The sequence below is a fragment of the Amblyraja radiata genome, chromosome 7, assembly GCF_010909765.2.
Source record: "Amblyraja radiata isolate CabotCenter1 chromosome 7, sAmbRad1.1.pri, whole genome shotgun sequence".
NCBI classification, from domain to species: domain Eukaryota; kingdom Metazoa; phylum Chordata; class Chondrichthyes; order Rajiformes; family Rajidae; genus Amblyraja; species Amblyraja radiata.
In genome coordinates, this window is record NC_045962.1 from 51,258,991 (window position 1) to 51,281,987 (window position 22,997).

The following is a 22,997-nucleotide window of genomic DNA, read 5'->3' on the forward strand; positions in this document are numbered from 1 at the left end:
ATAAAAATGTGGAAATTTTTCAGCGCTACCGCGTACCGTTTTGACGAATATACAAAAAAAACACATATACAGACACACACACACAAGACGAGAGACATTGTGAACTAAGTTTGTACTTCCCTGTCGATCTGAGCATGAGCCTATTAACCTGGGCATATTTAGTTACCCCAACATGCATGAAATACCATTACCTGGCATATATATAGTCCATTTCGTCTTCATTAAGTTAAAGCTATCATTGTGTTAGCGAATAAAAGTTTTAGAATGTTCCACCAGTTCAAAGGAGCATTTTTGCTTTCAGAATATTTTCCAATCATTTAAATCAGTGCTCTTCACTCTTTTAATACTTACCGCCCACTTTTGTAACTTTCATGAGGGTAAAATTTTCATACCACCCACTAATATTTAAATTGAAAAAAAAGTTACATATCCTGCATAAAACAATAAAATTAATTGAAATTATTTTTAATATAATGAGATCCTTGAGCCTGATGCTGAGAAACTAAATGTTGGATATCTGGTTTGATTTTCGCAAGGAACAAGCGAAGGTCTCTTTCAGTGATTTTCAGACAGTTCCTCTGTTTGGTGACAATATGATTCATAGCACTAAATCCTGATTCCACTAGATATGAGGTAGGGAAATGTAACAGTAAATTCAATATAATTTTCAACATATTTGGATATAAGGCAGGCATTTTTTTATTTTGCCAGAGTTTTTGGTATCCACGACTATTGAAATTCGATTTGCTCTCTTCATCATATTTAAGTTCTAATAGTTCTTCTTGGCATGTTATATCAGCCTCAGCAGCATTTACAGTAAAAGGATTCATCATCCAGTCACACCTTCAAGTTCAAAATATCACTAAATTGTTTTTCCATATCCAATTTAAGTTCATTGAGGTGACTACTGAACCTTTCAATTTCCTCTGGAGTTACATCATCTTTTGATGACAATTCCGGAAACTGATGAAATTCCCTATTCAAAAGATTGTGATGGAAAAGATCATTTTTCGATGAATAATGACACGACATTTTTGCAACTAATAAGTGTTATATTGGCTCCTTGAAGCTGCAAATTAATTTCATTAAATTTCTTAAAAATGTCTGCCAAATAAAATGCATCATGCTTTATTGTTTTTTGATTGTTGACAGAGACCAGCCTCATTTTCACTTTCAAAAAACTGTATGACACTCATGATTCAACAAAATGAGTCAAGCATGCACCCTTTGAGAGCCAATGAACTTCTGTGTGTAACAGTAACCTAATAAATTGCTCATTATTGTCCTGGCACATTCTATCATTTTTTGGCATTCGATTTGATCTTATTTATAGCCCTAGTCATTATACTTAATGTTGAATGAAGGCTTGTACTCAAATGTTTTCCGACAAGATGTTGCCTATGAATATACAAAATGTTTGGCACTTCCTCCTTCAAATAAGCAACAAAACCACGATAGCGACCTATCATTGATGGTGTTCCATCGGTAGCGCATGCAACAATATTGTTCAAGGGTATATTATTTTTTGCAAAGTATGATTTCACAGCAGTAAATTTTGATAATCCTTTTGTATCTGTAATAAGATTTAAAGTGAATAACATTTCTTCTTGCAAAGTACTGTTTTCATCAAAGTACCATACATATGCCATCAATAAAGCATTATTATCTGCAATGGTAGATTCGTCCAACTGCATGGAAAATTATGAGTTTTGGAGAATAGCAATGTTTATTTTCAACAATAACCGCAATTTCGTCAATGCGTCGCCTTACTGTGGTATCGCTAAGGGGCAATGTTTTTATAACTTCAGTTGGATCCTGATGCATTACTGTTGAGATAAATTATTTGATGAGGGTATTATCAAAGTTTCTCCAATGCTATGGCTTTTACCACTTTTTGCAATTAATTGTGATATACGATAAGCTGCAATTAATCCATCTTCGTTCTTTGCATTTTGTTTCTTGAATGATGCAGTTATTGAACGATTTTGAAATCTTTCATACAGTTCTTGAAAATATTCAATGGGCTTATCTTTATATTTTGGATGCTTTGTAGCAAGATGTTCTCGCAATCGACTTGGTTTTATTGCTTCGTTAGAAAATGTCTTGTGGCACAGTAAACACATTGGAAGCTGTTTGTTTGTAATAGATTTGATGAAACCCATCTTCAGATACTCTGGTAAATAGCCATGAGCATATTTCTTTTTTTGAGACATGGTTTTAATATTTGTTGCACAAATTATTCAAAGTCACAAAACCATAATAATAATACGAAAAAAATCAAAAATCTCATCAATGGCAATTTCACGCACCAGCAATATTCGTTTCGACTGAGTCACAGAGACTGTGTGCACCGGTGAACCAATATTGTGGCGCGTTGAATGAAAACGTTTTGGCACAATCTTGTTTTATGTATGTTCAATACCCGTATAAGCAAGTTCTGTATTCCGACAGCGCATGCCTAGGTCATAGATCACTGAAGAAAAACATTGGATCGAACCGGGTCTCCCGCGCTGCAACCGCTGTTGAATTGTTACTGGAGTTAGTGACACTAATTCTCCCTTCTCCACTGGTCGGCGCGGGGGGGGGGGGGACGGGACATCCCCTCTCCCGTTCCCCAGTCCCTGCCTCCTCTATCCTGCCATCTATCCGTTGACTGCCACTCCTTTGTGAGAATCGCTGCCGAATCCCTCGGCATCTTCGCAGGTCATAGAGCGACCTCTGCGGGCCGGTGGCCGTACGCTGCACCTCTCACCTTTTCCAGTGGCTGTCGTTTGGCCCCCCTCGGCGCCCGAGCAGCGACGGGGGAGGGGAGGTGCGATTCTCCACAGACCCGGAGCTCTGGAGTCAGTTGATGCAGCGGTGGGAATCGCTGAGTAGCGGTTCCAGCAAATGAGTGGCGGTCAACGGGATAGATGGTAGGAGAGAGGATGCAAGGACTGGGGAATGGGAGAGGGGCTTTTATTGGATGGGTGTCTGCAGGAGAGTTCCACTGTCCTGTCGCTCCGGAGGCTGTCGGTTGGCCCACAGCCAGCGCGGAGACGCAGTGCCGCCCCGCCAGGCCAACCGACAGCCCCGGAGCGGGAGCCGGTCTCGGGCGCCGCCGATCCGCTAAGGCCATCCCCGTCCGGAGGCGGCTGGGCTTGCAGCCTGTGCGGAAGGCGCTCAGCGCTGGCTCCAGCTCTGCTCTGGGATTCTGGGGGGTTTGGTGGCGGTTAAACATTACAATATTTTACATAGTTAAAAATTAATGCAGCAGAAAATTTAAAAAAACATATTTCAAATACTTTTCTCTAAAATGACAGCAACTTTTTCTTTTCACATACATTCTCTCACAGATTTGAGTTTGTATCTTTTGGATGTTTTTAATACAGCATGTAATTATTCTGCCCCCACCTGAAAGCTTAAATCGCCCACTAGTGGGCGGTACCGCCCAGTTTGAAGAGCATTGATTTATGTGCTGCCTTTTGAATAAAGTAGTGTAGCAAATGATTTAGAAAAGTTTCAGCTCAAACTATTGAATCTTGGATGTTTAGCTATGGATCTTCAAACCATGTACCCAATTACTACAGGAACTGTTCATGAAATGTACAGCAGCTGTATAACAGAGGTAGCTGAAACCTTCCACGTGAATACATACATACCATGGCATTATTTCAAGAGTAATACTGCCAGGTGTTCGGCCAATATTTATTCCTTCATTAGGATCACTACAGATTATGTGATCATTTTCACTTTGTTGTTTCTGGGATCTCTGCATACACAGGTCGAGTGCTGTGCAGCAGTAACCAGTTTTCAAAAGTACTTCATTGACTTTGGAAAGTGCTCAATAGTACAATGCAGATGTATGTGTCCTTTTTTTAATAGCAGTCATGGGTTTGAGAAGCATGTGATCATTTTTGTTGGCTAAACATGCATTGATGTATCTTAAAAAGGTTTCTTATATTTTATTACTGTAGCTTCAAACCTGGCATGAACATGATCAAGGGTTGCAATGCACTTTGAGAAAATAATTTGTCTACACTGATATTTTCATATACCCATGATATAGCTTATTGCAGAAAAAATGGAAATTGTATAAATTGGAAAGAACAGTAATCAAAATATATAAGCAAATGATAAGCAGTAAAGGAAGAAAAACATTGATATTAAAAATGTAGTGTTGGAAGAAACACCATTGGACTTGAGCCAGATGGTATCCAGGCATTTATTCGAAGGTCACCAGTTGTTAGAACTCAAGCTAAATCAGGCACGGAATGCTTTTATTAAGCATCCTAATAAAGAAAGGATATTAAATCATAGAAAGATTAAGAATTAGCTGTTAATCGAGGCAGTACAAATTGGATGTAAAAGTATTGGAAACATCAGCAGATCAGGAGAGAGCAACTGTCAGCTCACTGACTTTTCACGATATTTCTCGTGTTCCCTCGCATACCAACTATTTCCAGCGTGTTTGGTTGTAGACGTCTACCACCAATTTTCCAGCAATTTATCTAGTTTCACCATTCTACATACAGATCATGCTGGTACAATTACTGTTTTCACTGCTGTGGATCATTACTGCTGTGGATCGTTACTGCTGTGGATCATTGCCTTTTCTGTTGGTTAGTTTGACTGTTTCTCATGAATGATTTGCATTGTAAATGAACTACTGAGGGAGTGGATTTACTTTGAGTGAATCGCTGAGTGCTGAAAAGATCCGAGGTTAATTTTGCTTTTCATTGGGCTGGACCAAAACGTGCAGAGTTAACATGACCAATTATGTCGTGTTTTTACTGAGGTCCTCAATGGGAAAATCTAAATTATTGCTAAATATGCACATCCAGGTGTAGGGTAATAGTATTCAATGCCAACAGTAATCAGGTATTTCTCAACTCCAGAAGTAGGTTATAGATAGTATGATTTGGGGGAATTATTGTTGTGCAAAAAGCAATATTTTGGATAAACATGATGCAAAAGTGGGTGCTTGTCAAGAACATGTCAATCTCTGCCTTAAAAATACCCAATTACTTGGCCTCCACAGCTGTCTGTGGAGGCTTATTCCTAAATCTTGGTTTTGGAAGCTATGTTGAATGAGAATTTTGTTAATTCATAAGCTCTGAATATTGGAAGAAAATGGTAACCGAAGATTGATGCAGAGGATAATACATCACACTATTCTTGGAGGGGAGGTTTGAAGTGCTTAAAATCATGACGCTGATACATATCACAACTGTGTTTGAGTCAGATCAGTGATTTTGCTTGATAATCCACCCAGCAAAATGGTTAATTGTCTTCACAAGTACATTAGTTACTCAAAATATATGAGGATGCAAGATGACTAATGGCCAGTTCTCACAGTGCGACCTGAAGCAAGATGTCACCCGAGTGAAGTGGTCGTGGTCCAGCACGAGTTCCGCACGATATAAGGGGGGTAGATAAAGAGTTCCCACGGTACTCGGCAATTCTGTCATTTGTGCGAGTGACTTGTCCGTCTCCCGATCTTTCCCGTTAATCGTGAATGAACATCGTGGACTGTAGTGTAGTTAATCACGTGGCACAAATGATGTCACTTTTTTTCACACACTATATAAATATCCTCCGTTCGTAGAATTGGCTCATTTGCAGACATGCCTATACAAAGTTGGTTCGAGTACAGGCTGGTTGTTATTTTCATTGACGTGCTGTATGCATTAGCGCAACATGTGCATCGAAAACGCTTGCGTGAAGGCAGAAGGGTGAGATTAATTAAAAAGAGAATTAAGAGGAAGTCTCACTGGGTTAAGCCCATGTTTCAACGGAGACCTCAATTAGGACAATATGAGCAACTGCTTAATGTGCTGTGCGAAGAGGATAAAAGTGCATTCAAAAACCTTGTCAGAATTTCACCCGAGCTCTTTAATGAGTTAAAGAATAATTTGGGATCTCTGCTGAAGAAGACTGACACTGTAATGAGAAAGGCACTGGAACCAGGGTTGCGCATAGCAATCACCCTCCGCTACCTGGCCTCAGGCGATTCTTATAAAAGTCTATCTTACAACTTTCTTGTCGCCACCAACAGCATCTGTGGTATTGTCAGAGAAACCTGTGAGGCGATCATCCAATTTTATTCATCTGAAGTGATGGAATGCCCCAGTACACCAGATGCGTGGAAGAGAGTTGCACTGGGGTTTGAAAACAGTTGGAACTTTGCTGACACATGTGGGGCTTTGGATGGCAAGCATGTGGCAATCCGTAAACCACCCGGAGGTGGCTCAAATTATTTCAATTACAAGAAATTCCACTCAATTGTACTCATGGCGGTGGTTGATTATAACTACAACTTCCTGTATGTGGATGTGGGCACACCTGGAAGTGTTGGTGATGGCCGTATTTGGAAAGAAACCTGGCTTGGAAATAAAATGGAAGGTGGAACAGCAGGCATGCCTGATCCAGAACCTCTGTCAGGAGAAGACAGCCCGGACATCCCATATGCGATGGTTGCTGATGAAGCCTTTGCACTACGGCCCTGGATTATGAAGCCATATCCACAGAGGAATCTAACTAGGGAACAGAGGATCTTCAATTACAGGCTGTCAAGGGCCAGGAGGGTAGTAGAAAATTATTTTGGCATCTTGGCAAACAGATTTAGATGCTTGCTCAAGACAATGGAGCAGAGGTCCAAGAATGTGGAGAGTATAGTATATGCAGCATGTGTTCTGCACAACCTGATCCGAATGAGAGGTGCAGCTGCTGGATCAGCAACATCCATCCAGGACGGTGACATAGTGGACAGTGACACAGGGGAAGTAACACTAGGTGCTTGGAGAAGTGGTGCGAACAAGTTGAAAATGGTCTCACTGGAGCATTTGAAAGGTAACTCGGGCACATCCTGTGTGAAAGAGCAAAGAGACCATCTCTGCGCTTACTACAATTCACAATTGGGGAGTGTGCCGTGGCAGGACAGCTATATTGATGGGTAGCCGACCACGGGAACACTACTGCATGTTATAAGCTGACTTCCTAGTGTTGTCCTCTGAAAAGTGCTTCCTATAAGATGTTCGTCCGCAAAACCTGCCGTTTAGAACATTGCATTGTCCCTTTAAATGCCTGAGTTAACGCTTGTAGCGGAGGTTGATGGATATAATGTGTTTTAAATAATCTGGCGTGCCTCATTTGTTGTATTTCGTGTTTGCGAGGCCCTTTTACAGACAAATGTATTGTGTGATGCATCTCCTCTCAATATGTGACAGAATAGGGTGTAAACAAAGAGGGTGTAAAAGCTGTCCACCACTACTTTTACATTGCAGCTGCAGGGAACAGACAGACTTATAAGATAAATTAAAGGTGACTGCAAAAACAGCACTTTTACATCTGTAGCATTGTATGTTTTTAAATCATGGATAACATTAAATTGTTCTCCTGTACATAAACTAATGTATTGTTATAGTTACTCACATGAGCACCGGGGATACTCAGCAGCCCTCGTCTCCAGCAGGTTGCGCTTTCTCTCCCTATTTCTATAATCCTCTCTGGATTTGTCATAGAGAATCTCATTGCATTGGTACCACTCCACCAGTTCCCCCTCTTGTTCCCTGTTGAAGTTATATGGCCTTACCTTCTACCATCTAACCTTTATGTTATCGTCTGCTGAGGATATTGTGGAGGCAACAGCTACTGGGGAGGCAATCTTAAATCCACCTTGATCACCCTCTCCCTGCTCCAAGGAGCCCACAGGCAGTGGTATCTCTGGCATCTCCTCTTGCCTCTCCACCTGTCTCTCTTGCTGAGTTTCCTCCTCATTTACCTGCATGGCTAAAAACTTTCTGACTTTCTTTGACCCCTTTCTTTGCGCTTTTCTGAGAGGCATCTCTGCAAGTCTTTTTACTGCGAAAAAGATTATCAAACAATGACAATTAGGTGGGACGTCCTCGATGGACACATGTGCCATTGGCGATATTGAGACCACCTTTTTTACTCACCTTATGTCCCTTCTGTCAAGCTTCCAGGTTTACCGTTCGCAGGAGTTCCCACGGTACCCGCAAGTGTCATTACGGATATCGCACGGATATCGCACTGGCATCTGCGTTCATACAATGTTGCAACGCTGCTCAAGTCACTCTTGGAGAAATTCAAAAATGTTTGGATTTTCTCCCGACCTTACCAAGTCACACGACTACCAGCCGTTAGCGCCACGGAGGTCCTCGGTGGTCCACGAATGCCGTACTGCTATCGCAGAAGGTTCCCACGGTGTTAAATCTTGTTAAGTCTTGCTTCAGGTCGCACAGTGAGAAAGCCCTTTAAGACTACCATGAGGGCAGCTGGTCATTTTATATGGCTAGAGACTTCTGTACTATAACTTTTTTAATTTGTTTTCCCTTTCAGGCGTCTAATTGTTCCTCAATTGATCTTTCATCCAAATTAAAATTGTTATTATTTTGTTTATATGATTTGCATGGTTTTCAGAACTGCTTGTCACCATAATAAATAGCTCTGATATTAAACCTTTTGTTGTGTAAAATGAAGTTCTCAGGACTTATGCCAGGAACTGTGTTTCTTGGTGTTCAGAAGAGTGCGTAGCAAGAGGCCAAAAACACAGACCTGTTTGTCTTCTTGAAAATATACTCTGAGTATACAGAAAGATGATACTTGAGCAAAAAATAATCTAATAGAGGAACTCAACATGTCAGGTAGCATCTGTTGAGGAAATGGACAGATACCGTCTCGGGCCAGGACCTTTCAGACTGAATACTTTTACTTTAGTTTAGAGATACAGCATAGAAACGGGTCCTTCGGCTCACCTAGTCCACACCAACGAGTGACTCGTGTACACTAGCACTATCCTACACACTAGGGACAATTTACAAACTTTACCTAAGCCAATTAACCTACAAACCTGTACTTCTTTGGATTGTGGGAGGAAACAGGAGCAGCTGGGGAAAACCCACGTGGATACGGGGAGAACTTAGAAACTCGTGCAGACAGCACCCATAGTCAGGATCGAACCTGGGTCTCGGGCACTATAAGGCAGCAACTCTACTGGTGTGCCACCATGCCGCTTTTGTTTTATGCAAAACAAGTATTATCTCTGTTTCTCTCACTCTGAAAGTAATATTTAAAACAAATATCACCTTTGTCTCTGCCACTCAAATTACATATGTTAACTATTTTTGGTCCTCTACCTTTTTGACTGTGGATCTGTATTTGCTGTTTCCATCTCCCCCTGTGAGAGTCTCTAACCTCTTCATCACTTTCTTATTCTCTTTACTGTACTATACTTAATTTGTTTGTTTTTTCCGACTCTCCTTCCCTTCCTCCCTTGCCAGCCACATCAACTACTAAGGGTAATTCAAATCTAATTTCAGGAAACGTTTGGTAAAACTCTTTCCAGCTCCCCAAGGAAAATAAATATGCTACTTGCAGCGTACTAAATATAACAAAGCATTCTCCTTTGTGCCCCTATATGCTTAAGATCACATCACAACACCATAGCCTCAATTACCATATTTTGTTTCAATTGTTTTCATTAATTATGGATGCTAAACACATCATCTAAATCCATCCTCAATTTGTGATAATAACCTCCAATTAGGGACACCCGAGTGTGAAGTGTTATAAAATCAAATGCCTCTATGCAAGGAGGTTGCTGGTCATTAAAGCGGAACTAAGGCCTCTGGATTTAAGGATGGTGAACATGCACTCATGGTGATTGAATAAATTAAATCTTGCTTTTTGTCTCATTTGGCATTGGCATTTGTTCTGATTATCAGAATTTTTAGTTGATCAGGTTGTTTTTCTATAAATAACCTGACCTTTAAAATATTAATCAACTGAAACCGAAGCAGCAACATAGATCAATGTTAATACAACACATGCAGTTTATTTGGGATTTCGGAAAGTAATTGGGCAAAATTCCTCACAAAGCAAATAGAAAAGAGGCAGTAGTGGATGAAACTCATCTGGTTGAACTGAGAATTTGTTTTGCCAAATAGGCCAAAGCCGGCAAATGAAAACTGATTACGCTCATTGAGTGCAACAGGGATCTGTGGTAGATTAATCAAGCAGCGACTTAAGGTGTAAAAGGGCAAGGAGAGCATATATTAGAAGATATGTTGGAAACAGTCTTGAGTTGTGAATTCACACCCCCAGTTCTTTATATCTGTTAATTTTTAAACATTGTCATGAAAACATTATTGTACAAATGTAGCTAGTTTGCTGATATTATTTAAAGAAAGGAACCTGTTGCATCTATCCGTCTGGTTGACAATGACCTTTATCTGGCTTTGTCCAATCATCAGTAAAGTGATGGCATCTTCCAATCATGCTATCAAGCACCTATCCACTAGCAATCTCTTATTAAGACTCAATTCACTATGTGGGATTGCAGTGATTCAAAGAGAAACCCCATTGCCACTTTTCAGGGCAACTAAGATAGGCAATAAACACCAGCTTCAACAGAGTGGAACATGTGAACTAAGCAATTACCAACATTTTCTTGTATATTATGTAGTTATTTGTTTTAAAACTGAAATATATATGTGTGTTTGAGAGAGAAAATGTATTATGTATTTGTAAGATGTGCAATATTTCACAGATGTGGCAAATAATAATAATAATAATAATACATTTTATTTATGGGCGCTTGAGAGTCTCAAGGACACCTTACATAAATTTAGCAGGTAGAGGAAAAACATGTAAGGGGAATGAAATAAATAGTAGAGACATGACTAGTAAACAAAGTAAAGACAGAATATAATTCAAAACACAATACGAGGCAATTAATGCACAGATGAAAAGGGAGGGGGACGTGGGGCTAAGGATAGGCAGAGGTGAAGAGATGGGTCTTGAGGCGGGACTGGAAGATGGTGAGGGACACGGAATTGCGGAAGTTGGGGGAGGGAGATCCAGAGCCTGGGAGCTGCCCTGGAGCTTCACCTATGACTGCACACCTGTACATGGTACTAACACCATCATCAAGTATGCAGATGATACAACGGTGATTGGCCTCATCAGCAACAACGATGAGTCGGCCTACAGGGAGGAGGTCCAGCACTTAGCAGCATGGTGCGCTGACAACAACCTGGCCCTTAACTCCAAGAAGACCAAGGAGCTCATTTTAGACTTCAGGAAGTCCAGGGGCGGCACGCACACCCCCATCCACATTAACGGGACGGAGGTGGAACGTGTTTCTAGCTTCAGGTTCCTGGGTGTTGACATCTCCAATGACCTCTCTTGGACCCACAATACCTCAACTCTGATCAAGAAGGCTCACCAGCGTCTCTTCTTCCTGAGGAGACTGAAGAAGGTCCATCTATCTCCTCAGATCCTGGTGAACTTCTCCCGCTGCACCATCGAGAGCATCCTTACCAACTGTATCACAGTATGGTATGGCAACTGCTCTGTCTCCGACCAGAAGGCATTGCAGTGGGTGGTGAAAATTGCCCAACGCATCACCGGTTCCTCGCTCCCCTCCATTGAGTCTGTCCAAAGCAAGCGTTGTCTGCGGAGGGCGCTCAGCATCGCCAAGGACTGCTCTCACCCCAACCATGGACTGTTTACCCTCCTACCATCCGGGAGGCGCTACAGGTCTCTCCGTTGCCGGACCAGCAGGTCCAGGAACAGCTTCTTCCCGGCGGCTGTCACTCTACTCAACAACGTACCTCGGTGACTGCCAATCACCCCCCCCCCCCCCCCCCCCGGACACTCCTCCCACAGGAAAAACACTATGTCTGTATATATGCTAATGTAAATATTTATTCAAATCATATGCTATGTCGCTCTTCCAGGGAGATGCTAAATGCATTTCGTTGTCTCTGTACTGTACACGGACAATGACAATTAAAGTTGAATCTGAATCTGATCTGAATCTGAATCTGGAGAAGGCTCTGTCCCCAAAACTGCGGAGGTTGGACTTGTGGTTGGAGAGGAGACCGGCTGATGTGGATCTGAGGGACCGTGAGGGTTGGTAGGGGGAGAGGAGGTCAGTGAGATATGGGGGGGGCCGGATGGTGGAGGGCTTTGTAGGTGAGGATCAGGATGGTGCAATACACTAGTGAGAGTAATATTAAAGGCTCGGCGATCATTTCGCTGAACACTTCCAGTCCGCCTAAACCTACATGATCTCCTGGTTGCTAAAAACTACAACTCCCTCTCCCATCTCCATACTGATCTTTCTGTCCTGGGCCTCCTCCACTGTCAGAGTGAGGCCTAATGCAAATTGGAGGACTAGCACCTCGTATTTTGCTTGGGCAGCATACAACCCAGCGGTATGAATATCGACTTCTCTAACTTCAAATAACCCTTATTTTCCCTCTCTCTCCATCCCTCCCCCATCCTAGTTTTCCGACCAGTCTGATTGTCTTCCTGATTACATTTTATCTTAGTATGCTTTGTTGTTAGCTTCCCCTAGCTAACAATGATCTGTTCTACATTTTCCTTGAACCTCGTCTCCTTTGGTGTCTTGTTTTCACACCGTAACCTGTGTCTACTGACTCTGAAGGAGGGTCTCGATCCGAAACGTTACCCATTCCTTCAATCCAGAGTTTTGGTTCTGACATGGGGATGTTGCATTTCTTCTAGGAGGCTTCCTTGAATCTTTTCCCCATAATCCTTTTTTTGACAACTCAGAATAGAGCATCTGTCTGTGTGAAAGATAAAGAAGATATACTTGCATCAACCATGCAGATATACTTGCATCAACCATCTACTGCGCACCTATTTTATCTGCATCACTCTATCTTTCACAGTTAATATAATCTCACACATATATCACTATTTCTCATTCATTTATGAAATCTTTCATCGTATATATCATTCACAGTTATATCAAATTGCTTCATATGCACACATACCCGCCTTCCTTAATCCTGCCTAACATAGCTGATTACGTGTAACTGGGATGTTGGCCTGGGAGAGGACACTGACATTGGTTCACTATTCTTCCAGTAAGTCAGAGATTTTTGCCCAGATAATATTGTCAGCATGTTTAGAGTGCCTTGAGGAGCCTGCTGTCAATAGTCCAGGTTTTAGAAGTACCGTATTTCCCGGCAATGAAGACGCACCCCCATTTTGAGTTATTAAATTTTGAAAAAAGGCAGGCACGACGGGATCAAGGGTTTGGTTTAGTCAGTAGAAAGGAAGATGTGAAACTCCTTCAAGGAGGCAATGAAGAAGCCTCCATCTTCGCCTGTCCCACAATGCGCTGTGCAGTTCAGGTCTGAGGGATGGGGGCATCTTGGCTCAGAGAGATCACATAATGGGGAGAGAGAGAGAAAGCCCGGGACGGAGCAGCCAGCCTTCTGCCCAGTAGCGACTCGCCAACCACCACCTTCACCGGCTGCTCCTGTGCTGAAGTGGCTGGCTGGTGGGCGGGCCGGCAGAAGGTGCTTAGGTGGCGGCTGGTTCCGCTGTCCGGTCCTGGGGGCTACCCGAGCTACTTCTCTCCCCGGCCACAATGTGGTGGCTCCGTGCCCTGGCAGCGGTCAGTGAGTGAGTTGCTGGCATGATCCCCGACCCCCTCCTTCTCAACGCTCCTGCCCTCCCCGCAATTTTACCCCTGGCGGACCAGCCAATTTGTGCAGTCCAGGCTGTGCTGACCCGGGCCAGACTCCCCACCCGCTGTGAAAGGAACTCTTCCCCCCCCCCCCCCCCCAGCGGCGCTGTCCTTTTACAGCCGATTCCAACTTTACAGCCACTTCCCATCAGCTGCCAGCAATGAGGGATAGACTTGGCTATCCCTCAGTACAGCAACATCGTTCTTGATGTTGCTGTACTGAGGGATAGCCAAGTCTATCTTTCTTGGCTAATAACCTAACCTTTGGCCTCCTAGACGCAGGTAAATTTTCGTGCCGTATTTTTGGGTAAAAAATAGCGTCTTCATTACCGGGAAATACGGTATATAGCAGATAGTTAACCCTGTTGCCTGGTAGACAGTTTTGTGCCAATTCTGTGGTCTTGATCCTCAAATTTGCTTTCCTTATTTGACTAAAGACCACGTGGTCCATTGAAGATGGTGGGGTATTTTGCGATCAATGTTTACCTTTGTAGATAGGTGTCTCCCGAGATATGGGTAGAGCTCCACATTTTTTAGGATTTGCAGTGAGCATTGTGTTGAAAGCTGGCAGAGGCCTTTTGCGTTGTGGATGCTGAATGCAAGATCCATGCTGTTGGCCACTTCCTTAAATGAGTTGATGAAGCTTGAGGTCAGCCATCGAGTGTGCATAAAGCAGGCATCGTTTGCATGCTACAGGCAAAATTTGGATGACATTGTCTCAGGTGCTTAGTTGCAATAGCTTCTGCAGTTTAGCATTAGTCCTAAAGGTAGTGAGAAATTTGTTGGAGGTGAGGTGCAACATTGCAGCAAGAAAAATGGAAAAAACTGAGCAATGCAGCAGCATTGTTTGAAACTAGTCTTCAGGGACAACGGCTTATTGTAGCTCTGTTGGTTAGTATCGTGGCTCGAATGGCATTTGGAGTTTGATTTCTCGGGGTTGGGTAGCTGGATTTGAGGTGGCCGGTGCTACATTTTTCTTGGAGTTGTTGTACAATGAAAGTTATGTCCACTGTACATCTAGATGGAAGGAATCCACACTCTTATTCTCAGAGCAGCTCTTTGGCTACCAGAAGGATGTAGTTCAGAAGGAGCCTGTAATGATTCTCCCTGTGGCAGACATTTGGGACACCTGTCTGTGGTTACCACCCTTCTGTGGTTGACTCCTGTGTTGAAGATTGTCATGGTTATCTCTGAGGTTGTCCTTTTCTTCTGGGAAGTGGGCAATCAATTCATGGATTCATGACAAGCTTTTCTGTGCCATGTTTTTTAATTTTTGTCAATGGAGCTAGGTCCTGAAATCCTGTTATCATTTAGTTGACATGCGGTCTTTTAGAGTTCTTGTAATTTAGGGGTGGGATTAGGCTGGATCAGATCAGTTGCATGTGGAATTGAGTCAAGATGCTTATGGGAAAGTTAGAGCTGTAGTTGAAGGAAATGTTGAAGGTGTTGCATCCAGCAGGTGTGTATTTATGTCTGTCTAGAATAAAACTTTGGGGAAGTGCATGTATCCTTTGTCAAAGTGTTTCACTCGAGCCTATTTCCTGTTCTGTCCACAGATGAAGGGTATTACCAGGGTGGCAAGTTCCAGTTTGAAACGGATGTTCCAGAAGCCTACAATATGGTGGTGAGTTGAAGGGTTATTGCAGACTTTTATTTTGCAATTTATTGTAGTGTCTGGAGGGCAAAGCACAAGGAAATTAATCAGGGAAATGATTCATATTTCTACTGTTTTTATGTAGATTATGTGCATAATGATGTAAGGAGGAATATGTAAGGAGATTGCAGATATTAGTAGTAAGCACTAGGTAGTGATTGTGGGAGATTTCAATTTTCCACACATAGACTGGGAAACACATTCTGTAAATGGGCTGGATGGGTTGGAGTTTGTAAAATGTGTGCAGGATAGTTTTTTGCAGCAATACATAGAAGTACCTACTAGAGAAGGGGCGGTGCTGGACCTCCTGTTAGGAAATGAGACGGGTCAGGTGGCAGAGGTATACGTTGGGGAACAGTTCGGGACCAGTCATCACAATACCATTAGTTTCAATATAATTATGGAGAGGGTCAGAACTGGACCTAGGGTTGAGATTTTTGATTGGAGAAAGGCTAACTTTGAGGAGATGCGAAAGGATTTAAAAGAAGTAAATTGGGACAGTTTGTTTTATGGGAAAGATGTGGAAGAGAAATGGAAGACATTTAAAGGTGAAATTTTAAGAGTACAGAATCTTTATGTCCCTGTTCGGTTGAAAGGAAATAGTAAAAATTGGAAAGAGCCATGGTTTTCAAGGGAAATTGGACACGGTTCGGAAAAAGAGAGAGATCTACAATTATTATAGGCAGCATGGAGTAAATGAGGTGCTTGAGGAGTATAAAGAATGTAAAAAGAATCTTAAGAAATAAATTAGAAAAGCTAAAAGAAGATATGAGGTTGCTTTGGCAAGTAAGGTGAAAGTAAATCCAAAGGGTTTCTACAGCTATATTAATAGCAAAAGGATAACGAGGGATAAAATTGGTCCATTAGAGAGTCAGAGTGGACAGCTATCTGCAGAGCCAAAAGAGATGGGGGAGACATTGAACAATTTATTTTCTTCGGTATTCACCAAGGAGAAGGATATTGAATTATGTGAGGTAAGGGAAACAAGTAGAGTAGCTATGGAAACTATGAGATTCAAAGAAGAGGAAGTACTGACACTTTTGAGAAATATAAAAGTGGATAAGTCTCCAGGTCCGGACAGGATATTCCCTAGGACATTGAGGGAAGTTAGTGTAGAAATAGCAGGGGCTATGACAGAAATATTTCAAATGTCATTAGAAACGGGAATAGTGCCGGAGGATTGGCGTACTGCGCATGTTGTTCCATTGTTTAAAAAGGGGTCTAAGAGTAAACCTAGCAATTATAGACCTGTTAGTTTGACGTCAGTGGTGGGCAAATTAATGGAAAGGATGCTTAGAGATAATATATATAAGCATCTGGATAAACAGGGTCTGATTAGGAACAGTCAACATGGATTTGTGCCTGGCAGGTCGTGTTTGACTAATCTTCTTGAATTTTTTGAAGAGGTTACTCGGGAAATTGATGAGGGTAAAGCAGTGGATGTTGTATATATGGACTTCAGTAAGGCCTTTGACAAGGTTCCTCACGGAAGGTTGGTTAAGAAGGTTCAATTGTTGGGTATTAATGATGGAGTAGCAAGATGGATTCAACAGTGGCTGAATGGGAGATGCCAGAGAGTAATGGTGGATGGTTGTTTGTCAGGTTGGAGGCCAGTGACTAGTGGGGTGCCACAGGGATCTGTGTTGGGTCCACTGTTGTTTGTCATGTACATCAATGATCTGGATGATGGTGTGGTAAATTGGATTAGTAAGTATGCAGATGATACTAAGATAGGTGGGGTTGTGGATAATGAAATAGATTTTCAAAGTCTACAGAGAGATTTATGCCAGTTGGAAGAGTGGGCTGAAGGATGGCAGATGGAGTTTAATGCTGATAAGTGTGAGGTGCTACATCTTGGCAGGACAAATCAAAATAGGACGTACATGGTAAATGGTAGGGAATTGAAGAATGCAGGTGAACAGAGGGATCTGGGAATAACTGTGCACAGTTCCCTGAAAGTGGAATCTCATGTAGATAGGGTGGTAAAGAAAGCTTTTGGTGTGCTGGCCTTTATAAATCAGAGCATTGAGTATAGAAGTTGGGATGTAATGTTAAAATTGCACAAGGCATTGGTGAGGCCAATTCTGGAGTATGGTGTACAATTTTGGTCGCCTAATTATAGGAAGGACGTCAACAAAATAGAGAGAGTACAGAGGAGATTTACTAGAATGTTGCCTGGGTTTCAGCAACTAAGTTACAGTAAAAGGTTGAACAAGTTAGGGCTTTATTCTTTGGAGCGCAGAAGGTTAAGGGGGGACTTGAAGGAGGTCTTTAAAATGATGAGAGGGATAGACAGAGTTGACGTGGATAAGCTTTTCCCACTGAGAGTAGGGAAGATTCAAACAAGGGGTCATGACTTGAGAATTAAGGGACAGAAGTTTAGGGGTAACATGAGGGGGAACTTCTTTACTCAGAGAGTGGTTGCTGTGTGGAATGAGCTTCCAGTGAAGGTGGTGGAGGCAGGTTCGTTTTTATCATTTAAAAATAAATTGGATAGTTATATGGACGGGAAAGGAATGGAGGGTTATGGTCTGAGCGCAGGTATATGGGACTAGGAGAGAATACGTGTTCGGCACGGACTAGAAGGGTCGAGATGGCCTGTTTCCGTGCTGTAATTGTTATATGGTTATATGGTTATAATATTGGCAGTTAGAACAAGCAACCACAGTGTCTTAGGACAGGTGAAACCAAGAATGAGAAGCATAAGTTACCACAAGTCTCTCTGGCCTGTGTTTGATGAGACAGAATATAGATGATGGTTAGCACTTTTGATTTATTTTTCCCATTAGAACTAAAAGCAAAATAGTTAGGAAAAGGTCGTGGGAAGTGCAAAAATGCTGTAAAGGGATATTGCTTTATTGAATGACTTAGTACGAAGGCTACAGTTGGATTATTATGTGGGTAAATGTGAAAATGTCAATAAGTTGGAAGTTTGAAAAAGAAAAACTATTTTAAAGATGATATATCAGAAAAAGCGAGCAATCAAAAGCATTTGGGTATCCTCGTACAGAAATGACAAGCATGCAGGTTTCATAAACTATCAGGAAAGAAGTTTTTTATCAGCTAGTAATGTCAACTTGATTTGAGTATGAAAGCAACAATTGCTGCTGCTGTTGTACTGAATTTCATTGAGATTGCATTTGGAATACTGTGTGCTGTGCTGACCTAATCCGAGGATCGAAAACCAGTCATAATCTAGGTATGTTGCAAAGCGTACCTGAAGCGTCGTTGAAGATCTTCTGCTGAGGCTGTGCGCGATTTTGGCGCCGTTTAGAGGGGGCGGGTTTAAAACGCGCTTTTCTCTAAGCTGTTCCAATCGAAAATGTTCAGCCTAGTTAATTATTAACGAAAAATCGCTGGAAGACCCCGTCGCAAAAGCTATTATTAGGTTTAAAGGCCTTGAATAATAGTTATAGTAGTTTAAAAATCAATCTCTAAACCCGCGACCGCCAGCGACCGCAGGGTCTCATAAAGAAAATAGCAGAAGGTTGGCTGTATATTTTTACATTAAATAGGGCTTCTAAAGATCCCTTTATACAAAATTTAATATTGCGAGTAGCTCAATTTGGGTCTATTATATCGCGCAGTATTTTTCTGGGCATTTGGGGCACAAATCTACCGCAATGTGAACGTTCTAAACCAGCGCGTTCCACAGGGATCCACTGGAAAGCTGATTTAAATGGGCATTTATTTACAGCAATTAAACACTAAATTCCTTCCATTTGGTCTATAAATTAATGTAAATGAGATTTAAAAATCATGTTTTATTGTGAATTATTTGTGAATATTATTTGGACATTTAGGCTATTTAAAAATGTTAATCATTTATTAAGAAATGGATAGATGTTTAGATCTAGTAATTGAAGTCTGAAATTAGCTACAATTAGGTAACTAACTAATTATATGCTTTAATTTCAGGTCATCCAAGTAAGATTATTTTATATTTGTTTCAGAATGCTTCAATCTATGATAACTGAAAATTTCATTCAGTTCTCTTAATTTTTAAGAAAGTTATGGGCTTTTGATTGTTCACGATCACAGCTTTTTTGTTATGTCCATAGAAAATCAATAGGGAACAAGATGCTCATTTCCCAGTATGAAAATGGCCATAACTTTTTAAATACTTGAGATATGAAAGTGAATTAGGTGTCAAATTAAACTTATTTTTATGCTTTATCTGATGGGATAAATTACAGACTTGATTTTTAAAATCTCAAAATTTTGTAACATTGCTACATAATCATAGCGTGGAAACGGGCCCTTCGGCCCAACTTGCCCATTCTCACCAACATGCCCCATCTACACTAGTCCCACATGACTGCATTTGGCCCACATCCTACTAAACCTATCCTACCCAAGTACCTGTCCAAATGCTTTATGATTGTACCTACCTCAACTACCTCCTCTGGCAACTCATTCCATATACCTATCCACCATTTTGCAAATAAAAAATGTTGCCCCCTCAGGTTCCTATTAAATCTTTATTTTCCTCCCTCGCCTTAAACCTATGTCTTCTGGTTCTTGATTCCCCTATTCTAGGTAAACGACTCAGTACATTTACGCTATCTATTTCTCTCATAATCATACGCCTCTATACGATCATCCCTGCGCTCCAAGGAATAAAGTCCTAACCTCTTAACCGCTCCCAGTAGCTCAGCCTTTCATATTCTGGCAACATCCTTATAAATCTTCTCTGCACCCTTTCCAGCTTAACAGCATATTTCCTATAAAAGAGTGTCTAAAACAGAACACAATACTCTAACGGTCTATGGCCACATGGGGTTGGGGGAGGGGTCTCCAAAAAAAAATGTTGTAAATCAGTATATCTGGGCACTAAAAATGTCTCAATCGCAGTTTGCAGAAGAGAGTTCCACATTGCTCTCAAATCTCAGTCATAGTCAAACAGCATGAAAACAGGTCCTAGTCTGCCCAACCTTGCCCTATAGCTCTAGCCCTCAAGTCCTTGAAACATTCGCATAAATCTTCCCTGCACTCTTTCCAGCTTAACGGCATCCTCCCTATAGTAGAGTGACCAAAACTGAACACAGTTACTCCAAATGTGGCCTCACCAACATCATATACAGCTGTACATTTTGAATGAAGAATAATATCCCAACCTCTATCTATACTCAATACCCTTGAATGTACTCTCTGACATCATTATTTTCCCTCTAAGGTAGTGAAAACAATCTCTTCTCATCTCAAGTCCTTAATGGTTGGTCACTATCCTGAGATTATGTCCTCTGTTTCCAAGCTGTCCAACTAGAGGACTTTCTTCATGTACAATGTCTTCAACTCAGGAATCGGTGTTCTATCCTCTTTTGGACACAAAGCCAAAAACTGCACATTGTAGTACAAAACAGTTCTCAGTGCAATCACAGCAAGACTGCATTACGCCTGTACACCAAGCACACTGCAGTAAATCCCATGGCGCTAACGTACATTTTCTGTAAACTAGTTTCTCACCATCATAAAAAAATTGTGCTTTTCTTGCATAATATAACTCAATTTGACAACATTACAACATGCTTAATTGAGTTTTTAGGATCCTCATTACAACTCTCATTCCTACCATGCTTTGTACTTGATCATATTATGATTGCAGTCAGATTAAAATTCACGTATTTTTCAGCAATTATAATATGATTGATTGTAATATGTGATTGTAGATCTGCTTCTGTGGCTAGCACGCAAATAGTCGCCTGGGTTGGGTGCCATCTTGGAAGCATCAAGATTGTGACAGCTCATCGTTGGGTAGCTGCTAGAAATCCTAACAACAATTGAAAATAGGCAAAATGGTAATTGGTGCCTTGGGTAAACCCAGCACTAGGGAAATGCAAATCTTCTTTTATTCTGCAAACATTATCCTGTGTAGTTCAAACTTACCGTGCCATTCGGTGAGAAAAGGGAGGTTTAAATTAAAAGTGTGAACTTGACTAGGTCAACTCTGCTGTATTTGTTGAGGGATAAATATTTGCCAAGATTCTGCCCCGCTCTCCTTTAAATAGTGTCTTGGAAATTTTTGCATTAAACATTAAAGTAAAGTGACGAGTACAAAGTTGTACAGTTTGACAGCCACAGGGAAGGCAGATCACCTGTGCCGTTCTGTACTGCATCTTGATAAACCAGATGGAACCAGTCTGTTGCTGAAGGTGCTCCTTAGGTTGACCAGTGTATCATGAAGGGGGTGAGCGCTATTTTCCAAGATGCTCCACAGTTTGAGGAGCATCCTCCCCTCCAAGACCACCTCCCATGAATCTAACTCTGCCTCCAGGACGGAGCCAGCCTTCCTGACGAGTTTGTAAATCCTATTGGTGTCCGGGGCCTTCACCTCGTGTCTTGGCTCTGCTCCACTTCTGCTTTGAACCCAATCTGGAGTTGACGTAAACCATGTGTTCAAGTCTCTAGAGTAGGACTAGGTATGAAGCAGTGAAATAAAAGAATGTGGAGGAGGGTATTAGGACAGAATATGAGTAAGAGGTGGGATCTGAAAGTCTGAGGAATGAATTATATTTCCATGCTGATTTATTTTCACACCATCACACGATTTACTAAATCTGTTGTATTGAATTCCACACATTTTAACAGTGGCATTTAAACCCTTGGTTTCAAGATTGAGTGTACACTGTGATACTGTAAACGTCATCTATTATGACAGGGCTTGAGAGATCAGGTACCGTGTTCAGCAAATTTCAACGTTTTTTTCAACACCCTGTGTACTCTACCCAAGCTATGGAAACACCGTAGAGAATAAATTATTTATAAATGTATGGGTGCAAGTTGAAGATTTTCTTGCAAATTCTCACGCAAGGAACAAGTGATAGAAATCTGTGATCAGGTTTGTTCAGTCCAAGGAAAGACACAAAATGCTGGAATAACTCAGCGAGTCAAGCAGCATGCCTGGAAGCAGTGATAGGTGACTGTTTGGATCGGGGCCCTTCGTTCAGTGCAAGATAATTTGCCAAGCCCAGTAAACTGACAGTTCAGAAATTCTGACATCAGCTTTAGAATATCATTCAATTTTACAATCACATCTGGTACATTCCTAGCCTAACTATTGATTGGGATTCAGATTCAGGGGCAGACGAGTTCTTCAGAATAAATCTGCAGTTAGAACTAATCAAACTAAGCCTAAGACTAGTTTCCTGATTGTGAGATGGGCCCAGAGTTTGACAATGCACATCTGGTTGGGTCCTGCATCTTCTATGGGACAATGACCTAATTATAATACCTCAGACTGTAATGAGGTGAGGGAACTAGGAAACATGAAGATTGTCATGTGGGAGGGATGTGGAAGGGGGATAGGGCGGTGATCTGTGCAAAGTTTGAAAGCGACTCTGCATCAGGACGTGGGAAATATGTGACACTGACTATCATAATCCAGGGAAGGGTCTGGTAGGAACTCTAGAGAGTGATTAAGGGGTGACTTTGGATTGTGATATGGGAGAACATGAGGGGCTGACTGGATTGTGATTTTGGGAAAGATGTGGGTGATTCTGTTCTGTGATGTAGAGAAGTGTGAAGAAATAATTCTGCATTGTGATTCCGGGAAGTGACGGGTAATTGCTGTTAATCTAGCACTAGTTACTCCTGAGAAAATGTGATTGAGCTATGTTTTGTGGATGTTAGCAGCATTTGTGTGATCTCTGTATTCATATCTAATAGAATTGCCTCACTGCATTTTGGTGGGGGGAGGGGTGGGTCTGAATGACATTTTCTGGAAAACTTTCCGTGAGATTATTAACACCTAGAACGATCATCTGATAAATAGGCCTATTTATACTTCTCACTTAAATACCACGTCATCAAAGTAGCAGGTCCCTGGTGATGGAGAGG

The 22,997-nt window shown here is 41.6% G+C and overlaps 1 protein-coding gene across 5 annotated transcripts in view; it reads left to right on the plus strand.

The window, feature by feature from the left end:
- The window catches only part of ube2f (ubiquitin conjugating enzyme E2 F (putative)), a 108,490-nt gene that overhangs the window by 62,824 nt on the left and 22,669 nt on the right, over window positions 1–22,997 (plus strand). For all 5 annotated transcript variants that reach the window (XM_033024477.1, XM_033024478.1, XM_033024474.1 and 2 more), the window contains one exon: window positions 15,064–15,131. In XM_033024477.1, the coding sequence (XP_032880368.1) occupies window positions 15,064–15,131 (68 nt within the window). The remainder of the gene's footprint in view (window positions 1–15,063; window positions 15,132–22,997) is intronic.